The sequence below is a fragment of the Hippoglossus stenolepis genome, chromosome 4, assembly GCF_022539355.2.
Source record: "Hippoglossus stenolepis isolate QCI-W04-F060 chromosome 4, HSTE1.2, whole genome shotgun sequence".
Lineage (NCBI taxonomy): Eukaryota > Metazoa > Chordata > Actinopteri > Pleuronectiformes > Pleuronectidae > Hippoglossus > Hippoglossus stenolepis.
In genome coordinates this window covers 16,411,348-16,439,123 of record NC_061486.1, presented here as the reverse complement: position 1 = coordinate 16,439,123, position 27,776 = coordinate 16,411,348, and the positions used below count along the sequence as shown (strand labels likewise).

At 42.3% G+C, this 27,776-nt stretch overlaps 2 protein-coding genes across 2 annotated transcripts; one reads left to right on the top strand and one right to left on the bottom strand.

The window, feature by feature from the left end:
• Positions 1-70: 70 nt before the first annotated feature.
• On the top strand, positions 71-5,692 carry tyr (tyrosinase). The gene is made up of 5 exons (XM_035155025.2): positions 71-1,321; positions 1,890-2,106; positions 3,039-3,186; positions 3,698-3,879; positions 3,966-5,692. The coding sequence occupies exons 1-5, from the start codon at positions 494-496 to the stop codon at positions 4,211-4,213; spliced, it is 1,623 nt and encodes a 540-aa protein (XP_035010916.1). The 5' UTR covers positions 71-493; the 3' UTR covers positions 4,214-5,692.
• LOC118106456 (NADPH oxidase 4) lies at positions 4,637-26,824 on the bottom strand. The gene is made up of 18 exons (XM_035155024.2): positions 26,448-26,824; positions 26,093-26,188; positions 21,664-21,774; positions 21,107-21,191; positions 19,152-19,249; positions 18,796-18,823; positions 18,493-18,565; positions 16,010-16,090; positions 15,289-15,448; positions 14,522-14,686; positions 14,308-14,370; positions 13,623-13,683; positions 12,382-12,463; positions 11,443-11,562; positions 11,237-11,345; positions 10,626-10,694; positions 7,715-7,815; positions 4,637-7,622 (listed from the first exon to the last, which is right to left on the bottom strand). Exons 1-18 carry the CDS (start codon positions 26,502-26,504, stop codon positions 7,502-7,504), a joined length of 1,680 nt encoding a protein of 559 aa, XP_035010915.1. The 5' UTR covers positions 26,505-26,824; the 3' UTR covers positions 4,637-7,501.
• Positions 26,825-27,776: the final 952 nt, after the last annotated feature.

Sequence of the window (27,776 nt, the reverse complement as noted above, 5' to 3'; positions counted from 1 at the left end):
GTGTGTGTGTGTGTGTGTGTGTGTGTGTGTGTGTCTTACAGAGTGCATGAGATCCCAGTGAGATCACAGACTTTGTCACAGGACGGCCCCTAAAATGGTTCAATGAATAGGGAGAAAACAAGAGGCTGTTTGCTGGGTGTAAGAGAGCGAGGAGAGGAAGGAGAGGAGCTCTTGTAGAGGGTTAGAGGGCTGAGTGGAGGGGTAACAAGTTTAACAAAAAAAGTATTTCTAATTTATTAAAGTATTTAATTATCTTTGGAAAAATTTGAGTACTGGAAGACAGTGTTGTCTTTGATAAAAGTAAAAAACTAAAACAAAATTAGTGGAAAGTGAATCCTGCTTGCAGCCTAAAAACAAGAAGTAACCCTCCAGCACTGAATCTACTCCTCTGTGCTGTTTGTCTCTGTTAGAGCATCACATTCTCGTGCGTCCTCTCAACAGGAGTTTATTTTTCTTGCTGCGGTTAAGACTGGAGTTGCTGTGATTTTTCATCATGAGGACTGTGTTTGTATCTGCACTCCTGCTGCAGCTCCTCGGGACGTCTTTCTGTCAGTTTCCTCGCCCGTGTGCCAACTCAGAGGGACTACGGACCAAAGAGTGCTGCCCGGTGTGGGACGGTGATGGCTCAGCCTGTGGCGCCCTGTCAGGCCGTGGTTTCTGCAACGAGGTGCTGGTCTCAGATGAGCCCCACGGGCCCCAGTACCCACACCGTGGGATTGACGACAGAGAACGTTGGCCTTTAGCCTTCTTTAACCGGACGTGTCACTGTGCTGGAAACTATGGAGGCTTTAACTGTGGAGAATGCAGGTTTGGTTACTGGGGTTCGAACTGTGCAGAGTACAGGGAATCGGTGCGCCGGAACATCCTGACCATGTCAACTGCTGAGCAACAGAAGTTTGTCTCTTACCTGAACCTGGCTAAAAACACCATCAGCCGAGACTATGTCATATCCACAGCGACAAGAGCAGAGATGGGCGAGAACGGGGAGAACCCCATGTTCTCTGAAATCAACACCTATGACCTGTTTGTGTGGATGCACTACTACGTGTCCCGGGACGCCTTCCTGGGAGGGCCGGGGAACGTATGGAGAGACATCGACTTTGCCCACGAATCTGCTGCCTTCCTGCCGTGGCACCGAGTCTTCCTGCTTCACTGGGAGAATGAGATCAGGAAGCTGACAGGAGATTTTAACTTCACCCTCCCGTACTGGGACTGGAGGGACGCCCAGTCCTGTGAGGTTTGCACCGATGCTCTGATGGGTGGACGCAGCCCCCTCAATCCCAACATCCTCAGCCCCGGCTCTGTCTTCTCCTCATGGAAGGTGAGATCATCTGATTGTCTCTTTCTGACGCTGAGAGAAAACGTACTGTACCTGTTTCAGTAGGAGCAAAGTGTCCTTATTCGTTGTTAAGACACTAAGAATTACTTTCCTCCTAAAAGAAAGAATTGTTTTGTCTCTATGTCATCCTGCAGGTTTGTTGTTTTAAATCTCATTTTGTCTCTTAAATCCAAAGAAATTACACAGAGACACATTTATTTAGAGAAATTGAGAATTCATCCTCAAGTGATCCAAACAGAGTGAAATGTGAGAGTGGAAATCCTATTTCAAAGGCTTTGTCATATTTATTCTGAGTTATTTTGAATAAAACAATGCATCTACGGTGTAACACTCTAGTATCTGTCTGAGGATTTCAGTTCCTCATGAATAAAAGTAAATATTCCTGTATGAGAGCCAATTGACTCAACGTCAAGTGTACAGGCACTTTAACTTAACCAGCCATCTTTCTGTGTGTGTGTGTGTGCGTGTGTGTGTGTGTGTGTGTGTGTGTGTGTGTGTGTGTGTGTGTGTGTGTGTGTGTGTCTGTGTGTCTGTGTGTGTCTGTGTGTAGGTGATCTGCACCGAGCCAGAGGAGTACAACAATCGAGAAGCATTGTGTAACGGCACCGGGGAGGGCCCACTGTTGCGTAACCCCGGCAACCATGATACGAACCGCGTGCCTCGACTCCCCTCGAGAGCTGACGTTGATTTCACTGTGGGCCTCCCTGAGTACGAGACGGGGCCCATGGACCGATTCTCCAACTTGAGCTTTAGAAACGTCCTGGAGGGTAGGTGGGGGACACACACACACACACACACACACACACACACACACACACACACACACACACACACACACACACACACACACACACACACACTCAAATACAGACATGTACACTTGAAAACACTTAGATATTCTCCCAGAAATAAGCAGGAAGAAATTTATATATAGATCTTTAAAATATGCATTTAACTAAAACATGCCAATTTGAATATTTCACATGAAAATTAGTCATTCACTTAATCTTCGTTCATAAAAAAACATTTATTTCAGCAATATATTAGTGCTCAAGCGTGATACAAGTCAACACAAAGTGATCAAACTAGAAAATGACTTCTCGATGTACTTCAGTGTACAAGTAGCCTCATGTGATGTCACCTACTCTAACCTGTTCCAATAGACAACCATTATAAATTCGAAAAACTGACAGTAGAAAAGTAGAAAACGTCAATAATTAAGTTTAGTCATTTGTGCCCTTTTGAAAACTTAAATTAAGTCTGAATCTAATGAGTAGTGGAAATCTCAATGTGCATGGTGAATGCCTAAGGAGATCTTGACATTTCTTCTATTGTTGAATTTTTTCACTTAGGCAAAAATCCCACCAATTATTGCTTCCACAGCCAGGGGCTTCAAACCAGTCAACAGCTCAACAAGTTCCAAAGTTCCATGTTGTTGTGTCAGTGTGGTAGACATCACCCATTCAACTCATGAAAAGCCACTCACACGTTTCCATTCCCTCCCGAAGTCATTCACAAATATCTCTCCAAATATCCGTGTTCTTATCTCTGTACTAACACCGTCACACCTCCACTCTGTTTTACACTTTCAATTTCCTGTGTGTTCCCGTCCCATCCGTCTTTCTACACCTCTACAATTGTTACTCTACCTCCTCTTTCTCACGCCCTGTTTTTTCTCTCTCCCTTTCTCTCCCTGCAGGGTTTGCCAGTCCAGTGACCGGCATGGCGGTGCAGGGCCAGAGCACCATGCACAACGCCCTGCACGTCTTCATGAACGGCTCCATGTCCTCGGTGCAGGGTTCAGCCAACGACCCGATATTCTTGCTGCACCACGCTTTCATTGATAGGTATGGGGATACACACACTTTCCTCTGAGGACACACAGGGACAGTGGAGTCATTAGGGTTATGAAAGTATGGTTTCTATTTGCTGCAGTAAAGAGACTAGTTGTGTGTAATGCTGAACAAAAAATACATTTGTCCAATAAATGAAAGAGGGAGGAAACAGGAAGTAGGAGAAAAAAGTAGTATGAATGGTGTGACAGGAGGAAATGAGAATAAAATAATAGATCTATTACTAGTAATGATATTTGTAAGTTTTAAGGAATATCTGAAATAAGACATTGATGGTTATTAGTCATTCATTTTAATGGTTTTATTATAGAAAATACACTCTTACCCATATAAAATGATTTTAAATCACTTGTTAAAATTCAAATATCAAACCCTACTGTTCCTATATTATCTACAACCCTTATATAATTACTCCACTAGCTTTATCAGATCCTTATCTGCTCATCCCTCTTTTACCTTTAATATCTCCAACCCTCTTTATCTCTCTGTTCCTCCTTCCATCCAGTATCTTTGAACGCTGGCTCAGGACCCACATGCCTCTCCGGGCCAGTTACCCCCTCGCCAACGCCCCCATTGGCCACAATGATGGCTACTACATGGTGCCCTTCCTGCCTCTCTTTAGAAACGGAGAGTACTTCTTGTCCAACAAGGCTCTGGGATTCGAGTACGCCTATTTGCTGGACCCTGGTCAGTACAAAGCAACAAACATGTCCAGTGAATGAGTGTTTCTAAGATATTTATACTAAAACGTTGTCTTGTCTGTCTCACCACAGGACAGAGGTTTGTGCAGGAGTTCCTGACGCCCTACCTCGAGCAGGCCCAGCAGATCTGGCAGTGGCTCCTGGGGGCCGGGATCCTCGGGGCTCTCATCAGCGCGGTCCTCGCTGCAGTGATTGTTGTCGCAAGGAGGAAGTGGAAGCGTAACCAGAGGAGGAAGAGGGTGTCAATCTACGGAGAGAGACAGCCGCTACTGCAGAGCAGCTCAGAGGAAGGCTCGGCCTCATATCAGACTACTCTGTAACACACACACCTTAACATACTGTTACGTGAATGTACAAACTATTAGGGACACAAGATGCCATGAATCAAATGAATAAGATGAATCTTAGGATCTACAAGGATCAATTTATTTTTTAATTCCTGAGAATAAATGAATTTAGATTTTCTAATATAGGTACAGATGAGATGGAGAAGACTCTTTAAAGTCAGTTCACCAAAATCTCAAAAAGTACATATTTCTCCCTCATAGTATTTGGCAGACAGCTTTGTGTGTGTGTGTGTGTGTGTGTGTGTGTGTGTGTGTGTGTGTGTGTGTGTGTGTGTGTGTGTGTGTGTGTGTGTGTGTTCTTGAGATACCCACTAATATATCTGCTCATCTGCTTTTGCACAATGGGGGTGAAGTGAATGTAATTCGTGAAGGTCACAGCACACGTTAGGAAAACAATTTATTTTCCAAGGTTTCTTTTAATTTCTTTATGCAAAAGAGACAGAAGAGAACAGAAGAGAACAGAAGAGAACAGAAGAGATTTGGGTGAACTGACCCGTTTGAGACAAGGAGCAAAATCCTTCAGATGTCCCTGATATTTTACACATTCAGTACATATCATGTAAGAAACATCTCTGTGTGACACAAACTTACAAAGTCACAGACCTTCCGAGCCATCAAGTGATCATTACCACAATGCAACACCTCAGTACACTGCACTGTGTGGGTGAAACACCTCGAGGGATATTTATTGCCTGTTTACAGAGGCCACTCTGCAGCCGATGACAGCAGCTGAAGTTCGATCAGAAAAAAAAAATGAAGTGATCTTATTCTGTCCTTGGCAACTTGACTTCCCTCATTGACCTGACCAGAGACACATTTCATGTAATTTATTGTATGTTACTGTAAATCATTGAGATTCAGTTGACAGTAAAGCTGAACTGATAAATATGCACTTAAAGCCAGGTCATGTCTGCTGAAAGCAGTTGTTGAAGGCACATTATTTATTGCTTCATCCAGATTAAGTCCCGGTCACATGTACAAGAGTGTTTCAGTAATGAACCTTAATCTCCTGTTCACTTAGGGGGTGAATAAAACGTTTGACCCATGATATTCGCTTTACATTCATGTATCTGTGACCAAGCCTGAAATCTGAGTCCGCAAAAAAAACTGTCACAAATGAGGCTTCCTCTTTCTAAAGAAAAATACATTGTTTTAAAGTGAATAGAGGAATTGTGAATCAAACAATGAAAGCACTTCTGTTTATCTCTCTGGTTAGAAATGTATTGGTCAGATATGCCAAGTACATCCATCCGTACAGATTTCCATACTTTGAATCAGTTTATGTCTTTCAGTGCAAATTCAAACAAAAAAAAACTGACCAAACCAACAACACCACACCCTCGTATGTTAGCACTGGTGCTAAAGGAGCGCAGCAGACTCACAATATGTATCATGATAATGAAGATGAATCATGATTTTGTACGTGCTGCATTAAAATCAGACTTGATCCAAGTTTCCTCTGTGAATTTTTTCATTTGTTGGTTTTGCAGAAATGTTCACTCTGTTGTTTTGGTTTGTCAAACATCATGTTTTCTGGCAACTTTAAATAAAAACTAGTTTTCTTCTTTCATTTAGTTTCATAAATTTAGCGATAGCTCAGTTAGCTAGAGACTTAACAGTAAACTTTTCTTTATTGTCAGAAGATCATTGTTTCTTAATAATATGCCTGTGCCTCTGAATTTAATATTTGTAATAATAACATAAACAGGATCAGCAGTAGTAATTAATTAACTATGTACAAATAATCAAAATGTAATAAATAGAAAATCTTTTATTTCTGATTTGAGCTTGTTCTTAAAAAAATTGGACAATCCTGAAAATAGACACACACTTTAACATCTAAAAACATTTTGATTTAAAATGCTGAATATGGTAGCTAGTTACATATTGAGGATATTTTCTTTCGGTAAAAAAATCTGAAGTATTGACTCCTTTAACATAACAAGTTACTATATCTATTCGTAAAACCTTTTAATCGTTAACAAATGGAAGTCAAATTTCAAAATTTCTTTTTATCCATACTCCCTTTGGATATGTGACACTATTTTGTGGAGAAAACGTCCGACAGAAGATTTTCACAAAATGTAAAATAACTTTTAAGAAATATAAATAAATTTGAAAAAAGTAACTAACTTAAAGTACTGGCTTGAGGTGTAGTTGTTGTAGTTGCTTTTGTACAACAGCAAATCAAACAGGATAAAAACAAAGACTTTATCATGTATCGGCTGTTTGTGCTTAGTTTGCACTTCTCTAATCTCAGACCCTGATGTGTTATTCACCAGTCGGATACTTGTCTCTGTCTAAAACTACAAATCCTGCTCCATGAGAGGGACACACACAGAACTCCCATATATTCTCAGAGCTTTTGTTATCACATGAATAACATTACATGGTTTTCTGTCCATATTCAAGGATCTGTCATCAAATATACCTCTCATGGTGAGAGGTATATTTCAAAGAGTAAGACTCATGGGAGCTTTCAATGCTAATAAAAAAAAAAACATATCCTTATGGTCTCAGTTAGTAATGCCCAGTCTTTTGGATTTTGACATAACAGCTTGTGTCTGTATTAAAATGTCTCTCTATAGCCTGAGGTCTTTGGTAAGTAGAGCTGCTTCGGAGCGAGTTGGTATTTTTAAGTGCATGTTGAATGAGGTTGATCGTAAAACTAAATCCGGCACTAGTTTTCTGCATAATTGATTTGTCCTAGTGGTTCCACTCCTTTGGTTTTGTAACTATTTCTTTGGATAAAAAATTGTCTTTCTGTCCCCTGATGAACTCCATGTAGTCTGGATGTGTTTGTTGACGTAGAATTGCCAGTGTTTTTCTCAGATTAGACTCCAACATGAGTGAACAGATTTACTCCACAGTGGGTGCAATGGGGAAAAGATGAAATCCAGCAGCAGACGAAGAAAAACAGATCATCAGGAGCCGTTCCCTTCAGCTCGTCTCAGTGGTTTGATCGGATCAGAGGCTGGAGTAGAAGCTTGTGGAGCGCTCGGTCAGGGGTTATCTGGCCTGCAGAGAGGAGCTCATGCTACATGGTACTAAGGTCTTCTGCTCCTGGGCCTTAAGTAACCACGGGCAAGGAGACGTTTGAAATATAAATACAGTCTGTTTCTTTTCTCGGACATGCACAAAATGTTGACGTTACCATGATTGTCCAAAGTTCTTCAGAAATGTACTTGTATATTTATAAATGTATAAAATCCATCCCAAAGTTGTTGTTTTTTCCTCCAAGGAAAATGTTCTGAAGTTCAATCAGCTGAATGACTCCTTGTTGAATTCAAAGATTGTTCCAGAGGATCGGCTTGAGTTACATAATTTGTGCAGAGTCCTGGAGATGCCCCTCGGTCCACAGCAGAAAACCCCCACTCGCTTACTGAAACCATGGAAGAAGACGGTAATGGTGTGAGATGTTCACAACTCCTCACTTTGATACAAACAAATATTCCACGTTCTCACACTACTCACTTCTTATTGGACCTCCCAATCTCATCAAACAGCAGCTTCCACCGGGGTCGTCCAACCAGCAGCCTGGAGGTGAGGGGGCGGTACTTCTCCTCAGACATACTCTGGGAAAAAAGAGGGGAGACATGAAAAAAAAAAAAATCCCTAAAACTATTAAATGAAATCAGTTCTAAATTAACACTCTTTAACATTGTGGGAGGGAAAACATTACTGCTCTCAGCAGATTAAACGTCAGTGCTGACATTTCTATGATCTCTGTACAAGATAAGACATCTGACGGACACAACAACAGACTCGTGGCACATGCCCCCTCATCAGAGAAGCACTGCTGACATGTTCTCTTGCTCTCCTCCGTGCTGCAGCAGCCTGTGCTCCACACTTTATGAGCCCTTGAACAATATCTGTGGTGCAAACAGCTGCTAATGAAGCAAAGTCAATCCAGGGACTGTTGAGGCGGGACTAAGTAAAAATAAAATGACTGTGTGTATCATTTGTGTTTCAGCCAAGTGAGCTACTGATAGACCGAACTTACAAATGTGAAGAATTTACCTTAATACACGGTAAATAATTTTGTTCTGAATACTTAACCATTTTTATTTCCTTAATTAATACTTCAGCTTCCGTCTAACAGTCTATAAGGCAACATCCTATAGTGTTTTCTGATTTACAGTTGGAGCCCTCCCCCTGATCTGCAACATGAAACATAAACATGGTGTAGGAGGAAACCTCTCTGGTGGTTCAGTTTGCTGTGATAAGCCTCACACCCATGACAGGCATGTGGTTTTACACTCATAAAGTAAGTAAAGAAAAAAAAAAAGAAAAAAAGGAACACTCCTCCCCGTCGGGAGAACAAAGAAGAACAGGAAACAAAGTAACTATTTTACACATGTGATTAGTTTTCTCCAACAAAGGTCAGAGAATCTTTGACCAAAGACCAGATGAATTATGGGCAGAAATGTACGTCACAGTGTTTCTTTGCTTTTTACATTGAATGACATCGATCTCTGTGCTCTTCTGTTCCTGCTGCACATATAAAGTAGTGTCAGCTTCTCTTAACACCACAAAGAACCTTAACAGTAAAGTGCACATAAGTTTACAAACAAAAGGGGGACTTAGTGTTATTATTGTCTTTTGGCCTCACCCCCCTCCACAGTCCCCAGCAAAGTGTCTCTGAACCAGGTGTGTATCACATATTTAGTTTTATTTTCTCCCCAACAATGTCTACACTGTGCCCATATGTGTGTTATAGGTTTCAGTAAGAGAATATAGACAAAGTAAACAGTATACTGGTTCTAATTGAATCATTAATCTTTTCAGGAACCCACATTCTGAGACCTCCTCTGCGTCTCGTACACCTGAGCCACCACCACACAGTAACATGATTCATAACTCTTATCTTAAGTACAGTACTTATTCTCTCAGCAGGTCCTTCTGTTGTCTTTCTCAGACCAGCCTCTCGTACACCTGAGCCACCACCACACAGTAACATGATTCATAACTCTTATCTTAAGTACAGTACTTATTCTCTCAGCAGGTCCTTCTGTTGTCTTTCTCAGACCAGCCTCTCGTACACCTGAGCCACCACACAGTAAGATGTTTTCATAACTCTTCTCTTTAACGTAGAACATGTAAAGTCTGGGTAAGAACCGAGCATCAATCTCTGGGTTCTACCATATTATTAAGCCAGGAAAAGGTCTGGAAGTTATCAACACATGTGTTCCACCGACACAGAGATTTCTGGAAATATTAAATAGATAGATTGATTACATATTCATTGTTTTTCATGTTCTTCACACCATGTCCCTAATGTAACATCCATCCTAGAATGCGGGCTCTAAATGGAGCATATTCTGTTAAGTCCTGTATGTTGTATGTTGCTTTTAAGGAAAGACCTTGTTTCACTTGATTTCATCTTCATCTGAATAATAGGTAAAATAGGGTTTTAATTCACTCTTGAATGAAACAGTGTGACAGTTTTGATTATAAATATGCTCTCAGGGAATTATTACATAGTTTATCGTACTAATATTACATACTCTACCTCCTCTATACACTTTCCTATACATAAGAATGATTTATAGATATTTCAGAGCAAAATGATTGAGTTTAACCTGCCTGTCATTAGAAACTAATTAAACAGTTCAGTACCAACAAAAAATGTTGCAATCTGATTGGCTGTCAGTGAATTACAACTATTCACAGCTGGCCTTTTCATGGCAACAAAATTTAATTGAGCTTAATGGTCCTAATATGTTGTCAAATATATGTGATCATCTCATCCCTGAAACTACAGAGTCCTGATTTAAAGACTAAACTCCAGAACAGACTGTCTCTCTCGGTCATATACTGCCCTCTAGTGGAAGAAGTTCTCACAGACTGGAAAACCAAAAGCCCTGAAGTAAAGAGATGAACAGAGAGTGAAATACATTCATCCATTCATTCATCATCTATACCACTTATCTTTGAAGGTCATGCAGGGGGAGCTGGAGCTAATCCAAGCTGACATTGTTCGAGAGGTGTGGTACAACATGGACAGGTCGCCAGCGTATCAGAGGACCAGCATACAGAGAAAAACAACCACTCACACCTACTGTCAATTTAGAATCTCCAATTTAATCTGACCCCAACCCTCATGTCTTTAGACTGTGAGGGGAAGTTGGAGAACCTGGAGAAAACCCCCGCAGACATGGGGAGAACATCCAAACTCCACACAGAAAGACTCCTGCAACCTTCTAGTTGTGGTGTGTGTGTGTGTGTGTGTGTGTGTGTGTGTGTGTGTGTGTGTGTGTGTGTGTGTGTGTGTGTGTGTGTGTGTGTGTGTGTGTGTGTGTGTGTGTGTGTGTGTGTGTGTGTTTGTGTGTGTGTGTGTTTGTGTGTGTGAGTGGCAGAGAGTTGGGGTGTTATCCACACCTACCTGTAGACTGTCTGTCTGACTGACGTACAGTTTCAGATTAAAGTAGTCTGGTCGGTTTTCCCGCCAAAGCTAAACGACAAACACAGACAAGGAAAGTTCAGTGTTTATTGGCGCCGATAGAGCAGTTTCTTGAAAGATAAGATGTCAAATTACTAACAGCCACAAGATGGGGTTGAGAACAAAAAACACTAGAATGGTCTTTACTCCAAGGCCTTGACTCTCAATGTTCCTCATTTTACTAATATCATTAAATTTATATTGTTTAATAGATTTTTACACTAAATACATAAATATTAGCATGATAGGTATAATAGTAGCCCTATTAGCTGATGGCAAGTTGATTATGTTGACTGATAAAGTAGCTTCACCTTTATTTTCTGAATAAACAGTAACAAGGGTCGGCACAGACATTTCGAAGTGCAGTGGCTCAAATCAAAAATGCCGATCGACTACAGACAGTGAGTGTTCTGGCCAAGTGCTGATTTCAAAGCACTCAAAAACAATACGTGCTTTACAATTAATGTCCAAACCCTAATTATGACCTGCAGATTAATTTCCATGTTTTAACTAATGTAACATGTGGGGCTATTGCCTGCTGGGTTTATTCTGACCTTGTGATGAAGGGCACACAGCAGCTCAGCAAACCAGTAGAAGGACTGAAGCTCTCTGCAGACCCAAACAAAGTACAACCTCTGCAACCTGAAACCCTCCCAGCCGTCACTGAGTGTGCAGCACGGAGATAAAAGGTGGAGACATCAAATACCTGCTGCAAGTATTCAAGATTTTTCAGTATATGGTATTTTTGTTCGTAACTCACAGCAGAGCGTGCAGCACGCAGGCAAACGGCGTGACTCCGATTCCGCCAGCAACACACACACTGACGTCGTAGTTGAACACTTCCTCTGATGGACTTCCAAATGGACCGTCCACGTAGAGCCTGAACAAACAATGTGCACAAAAACCACAGAAGCAGCTTAGTCCACAAACTGGACAAATATGCAAACATATATTTATAGTTGCCCCCCCAGGGTCATACATACATATACAGATAAACATCCTGCATTTGAGATCCCACAGTCTGTGTGTGTGTGTGTGTGTGTGTGTGTGTGTGTGTACAGACGATGCAATCCCCCAACAGACACAAACACCCATCGAATCTACAACAGCTGCTCAAACACTTGTGAAACAAAACACACACTTCTCACAAATACACAAAACACACAGATGTAAAATCAATCAGACAAAATGATGAAAGTCCAAAGTGAGCCTCGTAAATGTTTGGTGTCTGCAGCCTTAACACGGCCGCAGTGGCTTCAATGTAATCTTATGGGGCAACTAAGACAGTCCATTAAATATCCGCTTAAATCACCAAATAAAGGCTGAAATTGTTGTTAAGGGTCTTTGCTAAGAGTCTGGCAACATTGCACAAGTCTAGTTCAATGAGGTGTTACTTATTATCCTGGATGAGAACCTTTATTTTGAAAGAAATGAAAAAAAAGTTGTACGCCCCGGCCCACCAAACAGAGCGAGGGGGGCTCTGTTTTACTTTCGCAAAACAAACACTCATCCTCACTGACCCCGCATCTCCCTCTCCTTATCTCCGTCTATCTCTCTCCCTCTCAAACAGACAGCAGGAAGAGCACAGGGCCAGAGGGCAGGAGGTCAGAACCTCTGACCCCTGTGTGATTCTGAGCTTTCATGAGAAATCCCATCAGCCACATCACACAGTCACAGACACAGACAGACAGAAATGTACTTGGGGTATCGCCTCTGTTGCACCATGGGAAGGATCTCCAAGTCTACTCTCGGTTGAGGGAGCAGCAGCTGTGTGAACCGCTCTGAGGAGAGGAGAGAAGAAGAGAAGGAATAAATTCACTGGTCTTATCTATAGACTTTATATACACAGATGGACAACATGACAGCTCCCCAAAAGTGAAGCCGATGAGCCTGGCTGCAGTCATATATAGGTCATAGGTCGTAAACCCCACCTCCTCCATGCTAGTGGATGGGACATGGAACAAACTATTACTGTCATTTAAGGCAGTTCTCTTCTATTTTTTTCTGGTAAAAAATTATTTAAACAGTCATTTGATGCTATAAAAATGGGTTGAAATGTCATGACTGACATTTGAGACTGATTTCTTGGAGGAAGGTGTTTCGTCCGTCTTTTATAAAGTCATAGTCTTATTCGATAGAACAAATTTTATAAATATTGGAAGTATTATGTATAACACCACAACCATATAAACTCAAAAGGTATTTTCTATACACGCCAGTTCAGTGTTCTCCAACATTTCCTCGCTCCATGTTGTCATGGCATAATAAGGGGCCAACAAAAACAAATTGAATTCCCTTCCTGTGCTTTGAAAGTGTGTGTGTGTGTGTCTGTTTGTGTGTGTGTGTGTGTGTATAAGTACAGCAGCAAGTGGAAACGTTCTTGCATTAGTCTAAATCTCCCCAAAGGGCCACAACTTCCTTCCACAGCCGAGTCTTTCTGAGTCTTCTGCACATTAATGCAACTGAGGCCGTCAAATCAAAAAGAGTGAAACAATGGTTACTTCTTTTTGACATCATTGACTTTTCCTTTTCTCTGACATACTCTACGTGCATGTAAAGTGTAAGCGCTGTTTGTTGTCTTTATTATTGATCGACTGAGTGCATGTGTGAACTCATGGCAAATCCAGATTTCCAACATGACAATAAAATTGTGGGAACCACGCTCACCTCGAGATAAAAGACACACACACACACACACACACAAAATGTAGTTTTCCAGAAATGCATCCTCCCCAGAGAGGAGAGAGAAGAAGAGGAGGGCAAAACAAAATGACTTCCTTCCTGTCAAGTAATACGGAACAGTGAGAGTCAGCTTTTATCTGTGCGTTTCTGCACATGTAAACCTATGTATGGGTGTGTGTGTGTGTGTGTGTGTGTGTGTGTGTGTGTGTGTGTGTGTGTGTGTGAGGAGGGGGGGAGCACGTGTTTGTGTGAACCCACCAGTCCAGTCTCCCAAGACTCGGAGATGGACGCCAAAAGTTTTCTTGTTCTCTGTGGGACACTGCGAGGAGTTAGAGAGCGGACAATGAGTCACAGCGAAACACACACATGTGCACAATTCCAACCAGTACAAGAGGCACAGACGCAGCTACAAGTCTTTTCATTTCTTTTAACGATGTGCACACACACACACACACACACAGACAGACAGACAGAGCCTTCCTGTTGGCAGACGGCATTATTAGCCTCAGGGGTCTGTCTGCTCTCTGTCAGTGTGATTCTCTACCCTCCTCCTCAAAGCTCCATAACACACCAGGCGCAGGCATGCACAAAGTATTTGTGTGTGTGTGTGTGACTCTTTGTGAGCGAGTGTGTGTGAGAATCCCTGTGTGCTGTCGAGGCAGAAAGTTGTTTCTTTTTCTTCGGCTTCAGTCTCATACAATCTGGACTAAAATCTGCAAACATCAATAAACAATGTGAAACTGAATATTACTGGATGAGCCAGCTGTCAATCAAGTGTCTGCTGACAGTGGAGGGGGCAGGATGTTGAGACAAAGAACTGCATGTTCTTTGTCAGGGGGGCGTTTAAGAAACTGTAAAAACATGTGAGAGTGTGTGTGTATGTACATTGTGTCATGAGTGAGGAATGTGTTGCAGCAAGTTGGTGAGTTACATTAAGTCTTACCGTCGTTAGGGTGAAGGGATGGTTCTCAAAGGAAGAGACACCTGGACAGTTAAGAAGAATATACTGAATAAAAGAGAGAGATGGAGGGAGAGAGAGGGAGAGGATTAGGGACAAAAAAGGAGGGGGAGATAAATAAAAAAGGAAGAAAGAATAAAGTACAACTGAGTTTTGACAAAAATGTGTTTGGAGATAAATCCTCATCATGTCCTCTCACCTGTCCAGGACGAGCTTTGAAGTTTTTCTTTAGCATCCGCAACTCAATGACATCACAGGGATGCCTGATGACTGTCACCACGGTAACGGGGTCACTGCCCCTGATGTAGCGGTAGAAACGCTCTGCACAGTAGAGACAGAGAGGACCGGACACCCACAGCCATGTCTGAACACACATGGAGACACAAGGTCCAAATAAAAATCTGGGTGTAGTGAATCTAAATGAGGTTTCATAAGGGGACTGTTGGGCCTTGGTGGAGATATGTGCTCTACTGAGTGACATAAACATAAACTATGATACCGTTATGTGTGTGAAAGGCTCATATCGGCCGAATTCTGATCAGCCGACCGACGCCTCAGTCAGGCTCTTCATGAGACTAAATGCTAACTATCTCAGTGTGTGGTGTTTGTTACCTGCCGCAGACTAATTGCTCACAGCTCCAGTAAAGCCTGGGAAGCACAACCGGGTATAAGGGGGATTTTATGGGACCAGCTCGTTGCTTAACAACCACGTGCAAACACATAATCACACACGCAGGAAGAAACGCACACAAACACAGGCCTTGATGTAGAGAGGATGTCTGCTCCTCCCTAACAGCTCTACACCTCTAATAAAACCCTCCTGACACTTCTCAAACACGCAGCACACGTGTACCACACTTACACCCCCACTGCAGCGCAGACAACACTTCTTTCAGCCCAAAAGTACACAAAAATAAATGTTAATGCCAGGGTACACGTAATAGACGCCCACACACACACACACACCTGGGGGTAGTGAGGTTGGAAGTGAGCCTCCTCTCTGCATCTCCTCTCCTCATCTTCACCCTGCTCCAGCTCCTTGCCGTGCTGCTCTATGTTGCTCTGATTGGCTCGGAGGCAGCCAGGGGGGTGGGCCTCAATGTTGGTCTGATACTTCAGAGCTCCACTGTCGGAAAAAATGAAAGTTGGACTTCAGTTTGTGTTAGTTTTGTTATTTTACAGTTGCTTGTAACCAGAATTACCGCCAAGTAAACAGCCCATTCCAAACAGGGGGGTTTAGAAAAGGCTCTGCACTAAATCTATCTCACTACAGCACTGAAGCAACCGGACAGGCGTGTACAAGCAAACCGTGGTACCATGGTTGATGGACTTTCAGCAAAGGCGAGTTAAAGAAAAAAAAATCATAATGATTTCAGACAAGAAACAAAAAGGACATTTCTGGGTTGAACAAGTGAAATTAAATGAATCGTGTGTGTACAAAAGGATCCATATGTGGCTTCTGAGAAAAACCTGAGTTGCAGCATGAGAGTTAGAGATGTCTCCAGCTGTCAGTGGGAGTCGGATATTTGCTGACTTACAGGTGAAGATAAATTCTTATCTCATCCTCTGAAGGTGGTGGGTGAGACGGGGACAAACTGGACCGACACACACACACACACACACACACACACACACACACACAGATAGATTTAGTGCTGCCATCAGCGGACTGAGACCCGAGACCTACCCGACCATGTGCACCATGAGGATGATGTAGAAGACAATGAAGAGGTTGTGTGTGTACCAGAAGATCTCATAGTTGGACACCCTGAGAAAAAAATTCACAACATAAGAAACTATTACTTCTAAATGAAACCAGGGATGTTTAAACAGACATAATGAATTAATACAATGAGTCAATGAGGAATAAAATACTTGTCCCATGAACATGATGGAAACAGACGTACAAGAGAAACACAGACAGCACAAAAGAAGAAAGGTCAGAGTTTGTTCAGAAGCTCAGAGCCTGAGTAAGCAGGACACCAGAGGTCAATATTAAAGGGGTCATTACACACAATGACCCCCCCCCCATAAACACTACAAACAATGAACATCATCAGGATCTCTTTGGCCGCAGCTTCTTTCATGTTTGTTTTCTTTGAGTAGATCCTGTTTCTGTGCAGGTCTGAGCAGCATCATTCACGTTAAACCATCTAAAAGACGAATGTTAACATCCTGTTAGGTCGTTTTCTCAAAATCCACTGATGTTAAGTCCAAAATTGAAGAGATTTCATGTATAAGTTGAACTGAAACTGCACTCAAATTTGGTTTATACCAACCTGCAAAAATACATTTCAAAGAAAATAAACTGCCTTGCTTCTAAACCGCACCAACATTTAAAAAGAATTATGATCATATCAAAGATCATGAATAAATAGTCTATGTGTTGCATTACACATACTGGAAAAAAACCAGATAAATCTGAAAAATCCTCATTATGGCACAAACTCACCAGTCTGGAGGTGAACTTTGCTTTTAGCGATAAAGAATGAATGCGCTCAGCAGTGGAAAAACATTTTATTACTTACATTCCTCACCATTGTGCCACACTATTTGCATTTTTCTTACATATTTTCCAGTACTTTAAGGAAAGGTGGGGACGTATGTGGGTAAACAGAATGAAAAGGCCACAATGAGAATAGAAAGGCTGATCAAATTTAAGACTATATTTAAATAGTAACTTACTGCATGTTAAATTATCTTTGTCTTTTGTTAACAACCATATGCTTGAAGAAAAGAATTATGAACTTTCAGAGATACTGTAAGTTACTACAGTGGAGGAGTTGTAAGTATTAGAAAGACTTGTGTGTGGACCAAGGACACCTCCAGTCTGCACAAAATGCAGGGATCAAACCAGCGACCTTCTGGTTAGTGGACGGCCCTCTCTACCTCCTGAGGCACAGCTCACATTAGAATGTAATTAGTAATGATGTTAAAGGGTAAAACTGTATATGTTAATAACCCTGTGCACATTAATGTGTGTTAATATCAGGGGATCACTGGGACTTATTAGGAGGGCATTCCTCCGCTCTGCTGCAGCCATCATCCCACCTCCCCAGCCACTCACCCAAACTCTTATCTAAAGCCTTAAGTGGTCTGGAAAAGCCTCTTATCCTCTGTTCAATTACTGAGGGAAGCAAGAAGAGCACACACACACACACACACACACACACACACACACACACACACACACACACACACACACACACACACACACACACACACACACACACACACACACACACACACACACACACACACACACACACACACACACACACACACACACAGTGGTTGACCCACCATGACCTGAGTAATGACAGAGCTGAGAGTGAAACACTTAGTGTGGATTTGCTCTGTAACAGAGCGCAGTTAACATTTCTCCTTATGGTCTCCATTTCCCATTCTTACACTGTCTTCATCTCACAAGCACACAGGGACGACAGGGACACAAAGGGACAGAGACAAAGGCAGAGACCCATGCATTCAAGCACAAGTGGCTGGATTTCGAAAACGAATAACTTTCTCTGTATTTCAAGAACTTCAGCTTTACACGTCTGTTTGTTAAGCTGTTTGCAGACTATGAAAATTGGATCCGGACATGTTCTAGAGTTTGCCTTTCACACATGAAGGTCAGACGTGTTCGCAACAACAGGAAGATTTCCGGAATATTCAGGCGAGGGATTGCTTCTGGGTAGAACTTGCAGGACATGACGTTTAACAAATGGGAATCACTAACTTTTGTTTACAGCACATCGACACCGGCGATGTCAAAAGCTCTCGGATCTCATTGTCTTTCCAATTTGACAACTCCTTCTTCTATGTGTATGACACTTCTTTTTCATCCTGAGATATTTATATTCTTCACGTTTTTTTCAGGTTCACGTCGGTCTTTTGTTAGAAATGTCATGGACACGCCATCTAACTAGCAGTGACTTTTCTTGCTGTATTCTCACTCGGACATTCTGACAATGGGTAGAGCAACTGACACCGAAAATGTCCAGACCTGAGTGCATGTCTGAAAGCAACTTCATAATGGTCGTGTGTAAAACACTGCTGCATGCAAACTGTATCCACCTCTGTTAACACATCTGTGACACAACACAAAATAAACAAACAAAAATTACACTATGATCATCACGATGGAGGATGGTGGTTTAGTTGACCTACCGTACGCAGGAGGAGGAGGACATGAACATCAGGAAGAGGATGAGAACCAACAGGACGCCGGTGACTCCTGGGACTAAACAGAATAAGCCAATTAGAGAGGAGTAAAGGACACATACATGTATTCATCTGCAATGGGAGATTTATCCATGCAGGTCACACGATATACTGAATGACTTTCTACAAGGATTTATTCTAACCATGAAAACAGCAAATAAAGAGAAGATATATAAAGAGAGACAAAGAGAAGGGTATACAGTGTTAATTTATATGCAATGCTGTATAAGAGTGAGTCGTCTTTCTTACTTGTGGTCAAGATGATCAGCTTGGGATCCTGGAGAGGAAACGGAACAAAAGGGAGAGTTATTAGCGCATTTTATATTCCACGTCTAAGTAGCCAACTGTGCCAACTGTGTACCGGGGAGAGCAATCAGTCTGCAGGCTTCAATCCAACACATGACTTCGGCAGGTGAATTCATTTCAAGTGCCCCCCCGCTACTAGAGAGGGTATTCATCAGTGATTGACTGGATTGACTGTAGGCTGAGGACTCTCATGGTAGACTACCCTCGCTCAAGAGTGAGGACGAGTGTTCAAAGGGCTGTTAAGTGTTACGACTTGAGTTAAATCTTGTAGCGTACAAACACGTGGCTATGCGCCTCACCTCTCCTCTGTGGCGAGCCAAATTGAGAGCAGGAAAGTCGTCCGAGTACCTCACACTGAAGTTCATGACGTTCACCAAGTGGGCGGAAACGTGCACAACTGCAGAAGGGAGGAAAGGCGGGTTGCACACAAAAAAAAGTGATTTGAAACACACACTTTAGTGCAGAGACGCCAGCAGGTAACACATCTCGGCTTCAAACAGACATGCACTCGATTGTTGAGGTCAAAATGAACTGCACGCAGACACTCGTACAGACATTTCTTTGTCTATTCAGCAGAAAGTCAGCAAAACACCCTCCTGACTCACTGACTCATGCACGCACACGGACACACACACACACACACACACACACACACACACACACACACACACACTTCCCTGACATCACAGGCTAACCACGCAGCCATTCGACAGCTGATGGAATTAGGAGCTGTAATCATGAGACACAAGGGTCCTTTTCTCTCCCTCACATCCTTTCTCACTCCCACTGCTTCCCACCCTACTCTTCCCCCTCCTTCTCTTTCTCTGTCTTCTCTCAATCTGGGCCTCACTCCCTTCTCCGCTAACTCCCTGTCGTCATTGTCGTTCGTTGTCTCAAAACTTCAGCGCTCCGCAATTAGAACATGACAAAGAGACATGTATATGTAAAGACTGTGTGTGTGCGATAAGTATTCAACGTTGTGGGGACCTACATCTGCAGTGTCATTACAGGGACCTGTCTTCCTTATGGGGACATAAATCTTTACATTTTAAGGTGAAGACATGTTTTAACATGTTTACACAAGTAGCTGCTATGATTAAGGTTAGACTGTGTGTGTATGTGAGGTGCTACTGATGAAAGATGGATTAAGCTTGACATATGATATATAGTGAAGAACAGATGTCAGCTCTTGCAGTTCTTATATTTCTATCGTTCTATCAGCTGTGTGGCAGTGTCATTCCAGCCAGACTAAAATATCTCAACAACTATCGAGTGGATGTCCAGGAATTTTTTTTACAGACTAGTCATGGTCCCCAGACGATGAACCAGCACTACCATAAGCGTGACATTGGTTTTAAGTAAAATGTCTCTGTAACTATTAGATGAGCTGCCATGAAATTGAACACTGCTACACACATTTTTACCATTTTTTCATAATGTTTATGGAAATGCAACACCAAATCCCTGTGGTGCACCAGTGAAATCAATTAAATGTGAGTCCTCTGCAAACGCTGTAGCAATGCGTTACTCTAATTCAGATGTCTCTGTCCAAAATAAAGACTTTTGAGCATGCAAGAATTTTATCATGAAGGGTAGAAAACTCTTTTAAAAAAAGGTTACATATTTTTTTACATCCCAGATCCCATCAGCCACCATAACAGTGGTGCTGATTAACAGTTGGAGGACCAGAGCACGACCTCTATACAATACTTGGAGCGGATCACTGCAGGGGAAAAGCACACAGCATGTTGTTCTACGTAGGTGACTTTAGTGCTGACTTCACTTGCAGTTTATCTTTTTTCCTGAGAGTCGTGTAACTGTAAAAATATGATAAGATGATATGAGCCAGGCTACTCCGAGAAAGAAAAAAAAACACGGCTGACAGACGTGATGACTAAAAGGAAGAAGCGTGTAAACCGGAGACAGCAGACACGCAGCTGCGAGGAGCTCCCATGATGTCATGAGAGGATCATCTCAGGAACCACACACACACACACACACACACACACACACACACACACACACACACACACACACACACACACACACACACACACACACACACACACACACACACACACACACAGCGTGACACCAAAAACACACAAGACCAACTGGAGGGACATCACAGCTGGTACCCCAGGAATGCTGAGCCAGCCTGGGTTCATTTAACCACAGTAAAAAACACACACACACACACTATAAACACTGATACATAAATACGTAAGCTGCTCAGCTGCAGTGACAGTTTTACCAGAGAAGATGCAGATGGTGACTCCACAGGCCACATGAAAGGTTTTGCTCTTGTCCAGCAGTCTGCGCGTCTTTCTGCTCGATACCTGCACGAGCGTGTGTGTGTAACATTGACAATAGTTAAGCCATGCATTCATGGAAAACCAGAACACACAGCTAATTTTCCACTTATCCTGTACCCCCACATTCAAAATTCATCTAAACCAGTTTTTACCAATTTTCACATTAAAATCACATCTAATTACACTTAATATATGACTATATTTTACCTAAAAAGAAACTAAACAACAAAACTATTTATATTAAATAAGAGTTTATTTATTGTTAACTATATGAAATTAGTGACAGTCTTTGAACTTTTATCAGTTTTTAAATAAAAAATGAAAAATAAATCAAAGGCCAAATTTCTTTTGAAAGTGATTTTTTACTCGACACAAAGTTAGATTAAATTAACACCGACTTATTCATCCAACCTAATGAAAACCAAATATTCTTCCTATTCCTCTCTTTCTTTCTTTCCTTCCTCTTTCATTCCATTCCATTCCATTCTTTTCTTACCGTGTGTGTTCCTCGGACAAAGGTGAGCAGTGAGCGACACATGGGCAACAGCACCAAGCTGCAGTTCAGGTTCAGCACGGATGCAGACGCCCTGCTGATGCACAGACCGAGCTGGGAGACACACACAGATATAAACACACACATTGTTAGGCAGGTTGCTGCAATGGGACCTGATTCAGCAGATGTAAAGTGAGAAGGGTCTGGCAGATTAAGACACTTTTGAGCTGTTCCTTTTCAGATTAAAACTGTTCAGTGTGAGCACTGAGGCCTTGAGGCATGACTTCCTGCTCCAGAGACTTTTAAAACTAAATCTTTGTTCTTCTCAGTGTGGAGAGCCAAGAACCAGTCCCCTTTAGGCAGCTCTGCGCTGGGGCTTTGCCTTTCAATACAAATAAATACATTAATGAACAAAAGAGTCTGACAAATGTGGATTTTTGTGTGTTTTCTGTCCATTAAAGGTTAAGATCAGGAAGTGGCAAGCATTTGCAGATGCACTGGATGGATGGATAAAAGGTGTAAAATGTATTTGAAGTCACATGGACGGGATGTCAGCCGTGTGATCTGGCTTTAGAAATCTAAAGTGACAGCTAAAACTAATGCTTCTTTTTTTTAAACACTGGATGTACTTTGGCATCTGCTACACTCAGTACATTTAAACACTTTCTTGGCAGCCTTTGTGTGCACCGCTGGTGCTGTCGCTTCTGATTACGCCTCAGGAAGTGAAACAAATAGTGGAAGATGAAGGTGTGTAGCTCAGAGGAACAGGGCAAGACAGACAGCTCATGTGTGAAGCTGTAGTCTGACCTTTTAAGGGATATTCCACCCAAAATCAGCGAGTTCAAGTGGTGGTAAGCTCTAAGCGATGCAACACAATCCAAGAAGTTAGCTGAAAGAATATCAATTACATGCACTGCTACCTCGCAACTGGACAAGCAGCAGTTTGAAGTGATTAGACAGCAAAATGACAATTGCCACAACCCAGCTGAAGCCTGGACAAAGGAGGGGAGACCACAAATTAGTTTATTTAAAGAAGTTAATTTAAATTTAAATGTAGCAATCAAATTACAACTCAAACCAATCGCTGTGGAGCCCATGGGGGGAGTGGGAGACTGGATGAATGCCACCAGCTTATACAGTGCAGCTATAGCCCAAGTGAGGTGAATCTACCTGATGACCAAACTCCTCCAATCAAGACGCCTCAAAGTGGTTTCATCACAAACCCTAGAATTTAATACATTTTAATTCACATTTAAAAACTGTCATTCCACATGGAACAAGTCATTTTGTCTTTGTCCCAAAATGAGCCAAAGTGTGAAATGCTCTTCAGATCATCCTTCCCTGGAACAAACCTACAAAGACACAGGTTACTTTAGCTTGTCCATTGAGCATATTAATGACTTAAGGAAGACAGTCGAGATTGCAGTGGCTATAATCTTTATAAATCCCTGACCACATAACACCAACAGGGAAGCAACCACCCCAACCCTCAAAACAGATACAAACGACAAATTGGAAGGTGTGAATCCCAACGTGCACCAACAAAACCAAAAGAAAGGGCCCACCCTTAACTCAAGTCTACCCAAACTTAGGCTAACTAATATTTAACTAACTAATCTCAACTCTTCAAACAGATCCAGTAAATCCCTGCCATTCAGTTACCCCCGGAGAGCCGAGGATCTGATCACAAAACGCTCGACTCATATATGATACGTCCCAAACACATTTTAAGAAGTGGGCAGTTTTAAAGAGTGCAGATTTGACAACATGCCAAAGAGGGAAGACCACACATGAGTTTTAACTAAAAGTGCCTGTTCAGAGAGGGTCTTCCCACAATGCATTTCCAGAACATGGGTGACCACAACTGACAATATGACGACTAAGACAACTGAAAAAGAAGTAAGAGTAAGACCTGCTGCAGGGTCTCTGAAATGTATGGTATGGTATGATGTACTGAAAAGTACAGAGCACGCAGGTCAATGTTAGAATCTACATATAGTGAGTCAAGGTTAAGACCAGTGCACTTAAAGCATCTGATACATTTACCCTTTAAAAACACAGACACATTCGCTCTGCACAGCTTCACAAAGAAAAGCAGCTGACGGCAAAAAGCCACAGGCAGGAGATCTGATATCCTGCTTTCTGTACATTCCCAACACAACGGAGACACACACACACACACACACACACACACACACACACACACACACACACACACACAGAAACATACAGGTGAACAAAACAAGATGCTTTTTGAAGTTTAATCTAATTCCCCTTCGGTAGAATTAAAGCTTTGATATACATCTCTGTCTTACATGTGTGCACATTCACACTCTCTCGCTCTCCACACACACACACACACACACACACACACACACACACACACACACACACACACACACACACACACACACACACACACACACACACACACACACACACAAACATAAACTTAAGCCCTCTGGCAAGGCATTCAGTTAAAGCCAGCGGCGTGCCCACACTTGCCCCTCTCTCCCCGGTGCCTCCCACTGTACAGGCAGTGCATGAATAGCTCACACATGGCGTTTGCAGCCTCATCTGATTTTGCCTCTAATTCATTGCTGCACAAATTGTTTCCTCTGTTTGATTCTCATACTGTCCTCCTCGTGGTTTAAAGCCGTTGACCAATACTCAAACTCAAAGTACTGCAACGTTCTCCACATTGTCTCCTACACCTGCTGGGTGGTATTTTTTAATGCTCACAGGTTTGTTTTAGAAGATACTTTTAAAAAGATCACCACATTCCCAAAACAGTGTTATGAAGACTGAGGACGTCATTGTGCTAGATTTAGGCCCAAGGCAAGTGTCTAATAATGAAGCCCCGATCACAGTGATATTGGGTTACAGGGAAGAATTTAAATGGCTAACACATTAGATAAACTAAGGGCATTCAGTAGAGCGCATACCGTCAATCAAGCTGCACCAACATTTCACACACTTACTGATATCAGTCCTTTAAACATTTTTCATCAAGATCAATGAATTCTCAGAGATATAAACGAAAAATGTTGCAAAACCGCCTCTCTCACAATGTTAGAGAAAGTGAACAGCAATTCCTGGATCCGCCTCCTGGATCTGGATCCACACCAAAATGGAATGGCTTCTTCACTGGCCTAAACCACAACCTTCCACCAAGTTTTCTGGTAATCTGTCGAGTACTTTCTGCATAATCCTGCTAACTAACAGACAAACACAGATGAATACATAACCTCCTTTGCCGAGGTATATAAGGGTGCTCAGAGACTGCACACCTCCTATAAGGTTAACGCCATGTTAATGATATTAAAAAGAATCCTGGATCCACCTGTTTATCTGGATCCACTCAAAAAGTGAATGGATTCTTCTTTAGGTCATGCCCCACTCCACACAATTTCATGGAAACTGGTTCTGTAGTTTTTTTGTAATCCTGTTTACAGAAAGCAAACTGTCTGATTGGACGGTGTTGTCAGTGTATTTCCTGTGTGCTGTGTATCCTAAGACAAGGAAGACTTTCTCTGCCACAAACACACACACACAACACGAACTTGTGACAACAATTACACCAACGCTTATGTGGGTTAGCAAGCATCAAATTCCTGACCCCATGTGTGAGTGTGTGTGTGTGTGTGTGTGTGTGTGTACCCAGGCTCATGTCACTATAAGCCGATCCAAGAGTCAGCGCACACACACACACACACACACACACACACATACACCTAATTGCTGTCACAGAGTTTACAGTCATAACTCAGACTCATTAAAGTTGTGTTTGACGGATGACCATGCAGCTCACATCTTGTTTCAGAGATATTCATGGAAATCTTTGAAGCTGGTGAAAACATCAGCAAGTTTTTTCAACATTTTCAAACCTTGCTAACGGAAACCTTCAGTTGCTTTGTTGTTTGTCTGCACAGCCACTAAAAAGCATTTGGAGTCACTCTACATGATATATGAGGATGCCTGTGAAAATAATGTTTTGATAGCCTGTGTGCTGAGTTTTGACGTTACAGCTTAATTATTATCTAGAACTGAACTGCTGTTTTTCACTTATTTCTCTACTAATTCGTTCAGTCTTGAAGACACTGAGACTTTCAGTGTCATGGCTTTGATAAAGTTTTACATGATGTGGTGCGTGGGAGTTCAGGTAACAAACAACAGATGTTACAACAGGCCTGAGTCAGATTGGACCGCACCTCACAACTCTGTGTTTCTGGCCTCACAATGGTTGTAGCTCGATTTTTAAACTAGCTTATCCCTTTTGTGTCAAGCAGTTGAAAAGGTCCCATGTGTTATTAGGAAAGCCTTGTGTTTGTGTTTCACTTTTGTCAGGATGCGACAGTGATTGGAAGTATTAACACATATGAGGTGAATAACAGACGTTTTTAGGGCCGTGTGTTTGTGTGTCAGGTCTCACCCCGAGCATCTCGTACAGGTAGTGATACTGATGTCCAGTGGAATAGAGCAGGAAGGTCCTGAGGAACAGCCAGGTGTTTGCTGCCAACCACAGCATCTACACACACACACACACACACAGAGTGAGAGATCCATTAGCAGCACAGCATGTACAGATGAGTCTAAACAGCAGCCATGTGTTCACTATCACTACATCTGATCATAATTGCCAATTCTATAATATACTGTTTGCAATGTATGGATACACAATATTGATTTTTTTCTCAGAACTTGTCAAAAGTTCTCTTCAGAAAAAGTATTAAAAACCTATTATCAGGTAAATGTTGGAGTGGAGCTTTGAAAACTTTTGTTCTCACCAGGATCAGATGCTTCCCTCCCTCGTTGGCGACCCAGCTCCGCAGCGACACAACCATGTTGCCCCCCGGCTCCGGGTCAGGCAGCTGCCCCGACTTCTCACCCGAGCCTCGGTGTGTCAGAGAGACGAGGAGCCGTCCTCCCTCAGCTCCGTCTCTGTCTGTGTCTCTGTCTGTGTGTGTCTGTCCTCCTGCGTCCTCCTGCCCGCTCTTACTGTCCCTCCGCTCCGGTCCGAGCTGAGCGCACTTTGACTTCTCATCTCCCAAAATCAAACACGTCTGGGCGGCATCATCTCTGTCCGTCTCCGCCTCCTCCTCTCACCTCAGTCCGCTCCACATCCTCAGGCCTGCGGGTGGAAGTGTCCAGCACCGCCCCTCACATCCAGGCTGGAAACCTCACTGCAGCAGATACAGATAAGAGACACACGGGGGAACAATACACGCCGCTCCTCTCTGCCGCTAGAGGGAGCCACAGACTAACCTGTACCACTGAAGCGGCCTGAAAGAAGAAAGTTTGTGCCAACTTCACTTGTTACCAAATTTGATGGCCTACCACACAAATGATCTAGAATCCAACATCGCAAAACTCTTTTGGCCCAGATTCAACCCACATCGAACGCTTTCACCTGGCCGGTCCAGTCCTGTTCGCCAGATCTGGGCCAACCAAAGGTGCCAAAAGTGGCCCAAATTTGTTTTGTGCTGTTTGTTTTTGTGCTATTTGGGCCACATTTGTTATTTTACAAGTGGGCCACTATGGGCCCACATCTATTTTGTTCGGCCACAAGAAGGCCAGAAGAGCTGCATCATTGTCTAAAGTGGCCCACATCCGTATTCTGTCTGGGATGGCACCCAGTAGACCACACACCTCTGCTACGGCCCAACAGTCAACTGATGACACATTTAAATTCCCCATTTGTTCCCACACACACACAAACACAAATTAAATGAAAATTAACAAAATGTTGAAATCTTACAATGTTACAGAAAGTGATGATTCCAGATAGCACCAAACTTGAAAGTGTTCTTTTCTGATCCACCCAGCATCTTTCTTCAAAGTTTCATGGTAACAACTTATTTTAACACAATTGAAACCTTTATTTGAAAAAACTATTTAATTTTCCTTCAGTGTGTAAAGTCACGGTAGAGGTAAGGGTTACCAAAACACCACCCATTACGAATGGATTATAAATTGGTAGTAAGTAGGCAATATGAATACAGATCAGTTATGGTTGGGTATTAACATAATTGATACCTTTAATTTAAAAAAAACTTTATTAATTTGTGTGTGACCAATTAAAGTACTTTCTTTTCTTTTTTTTTAGTAGAGGACTA

Bases quoted from the DNA above. Each gene is read 5' to 3' on its own strand.
- tyr (XM_035155025.2), top strand. From the start codon at position 494: ATGAGGACTGTGTTTGTATCTGCACTCCTGCTGCAGCTCCTCGGGACG. The intron at 3,187-3,697 runs GTATGGGGATAC...CCTTCCATCCAG, and splicing joins CACCACGCTTTCATTGATAG to TATCTTTGAACGCTGGCTCA. The intron at 3,880-3,965 runs GTCAGTACAAAG...GTCTCACCACAG, and splicing joins CGCCTATTTGCTGGACCCTG to GACAGAGGTTTGTGCAGGAG.
- LOC118106456 (XM_035155024.2), bottom strand. From the start codon at position 26,504: ATGGTTGTGTCGCTGCGGAGCTGGGTCGCCAACGAGGGAGGGAAGCAT. The intron at 21,775-26,092 runs GTGAGACCTGAC...TGTGTCTCCCAG, and splicing joins ACCTGTACGAGATGCTCGGG to CTCGGTCTGTGCATCAGCAG. The intron at 7,623-7,714 runs GTGAGTAGTGTG...CCATGGTTTCAG, and splicing joins ATTGGGAGGTCCAATAAGAA to TAAGCGAGTGGGGGTTTTCT.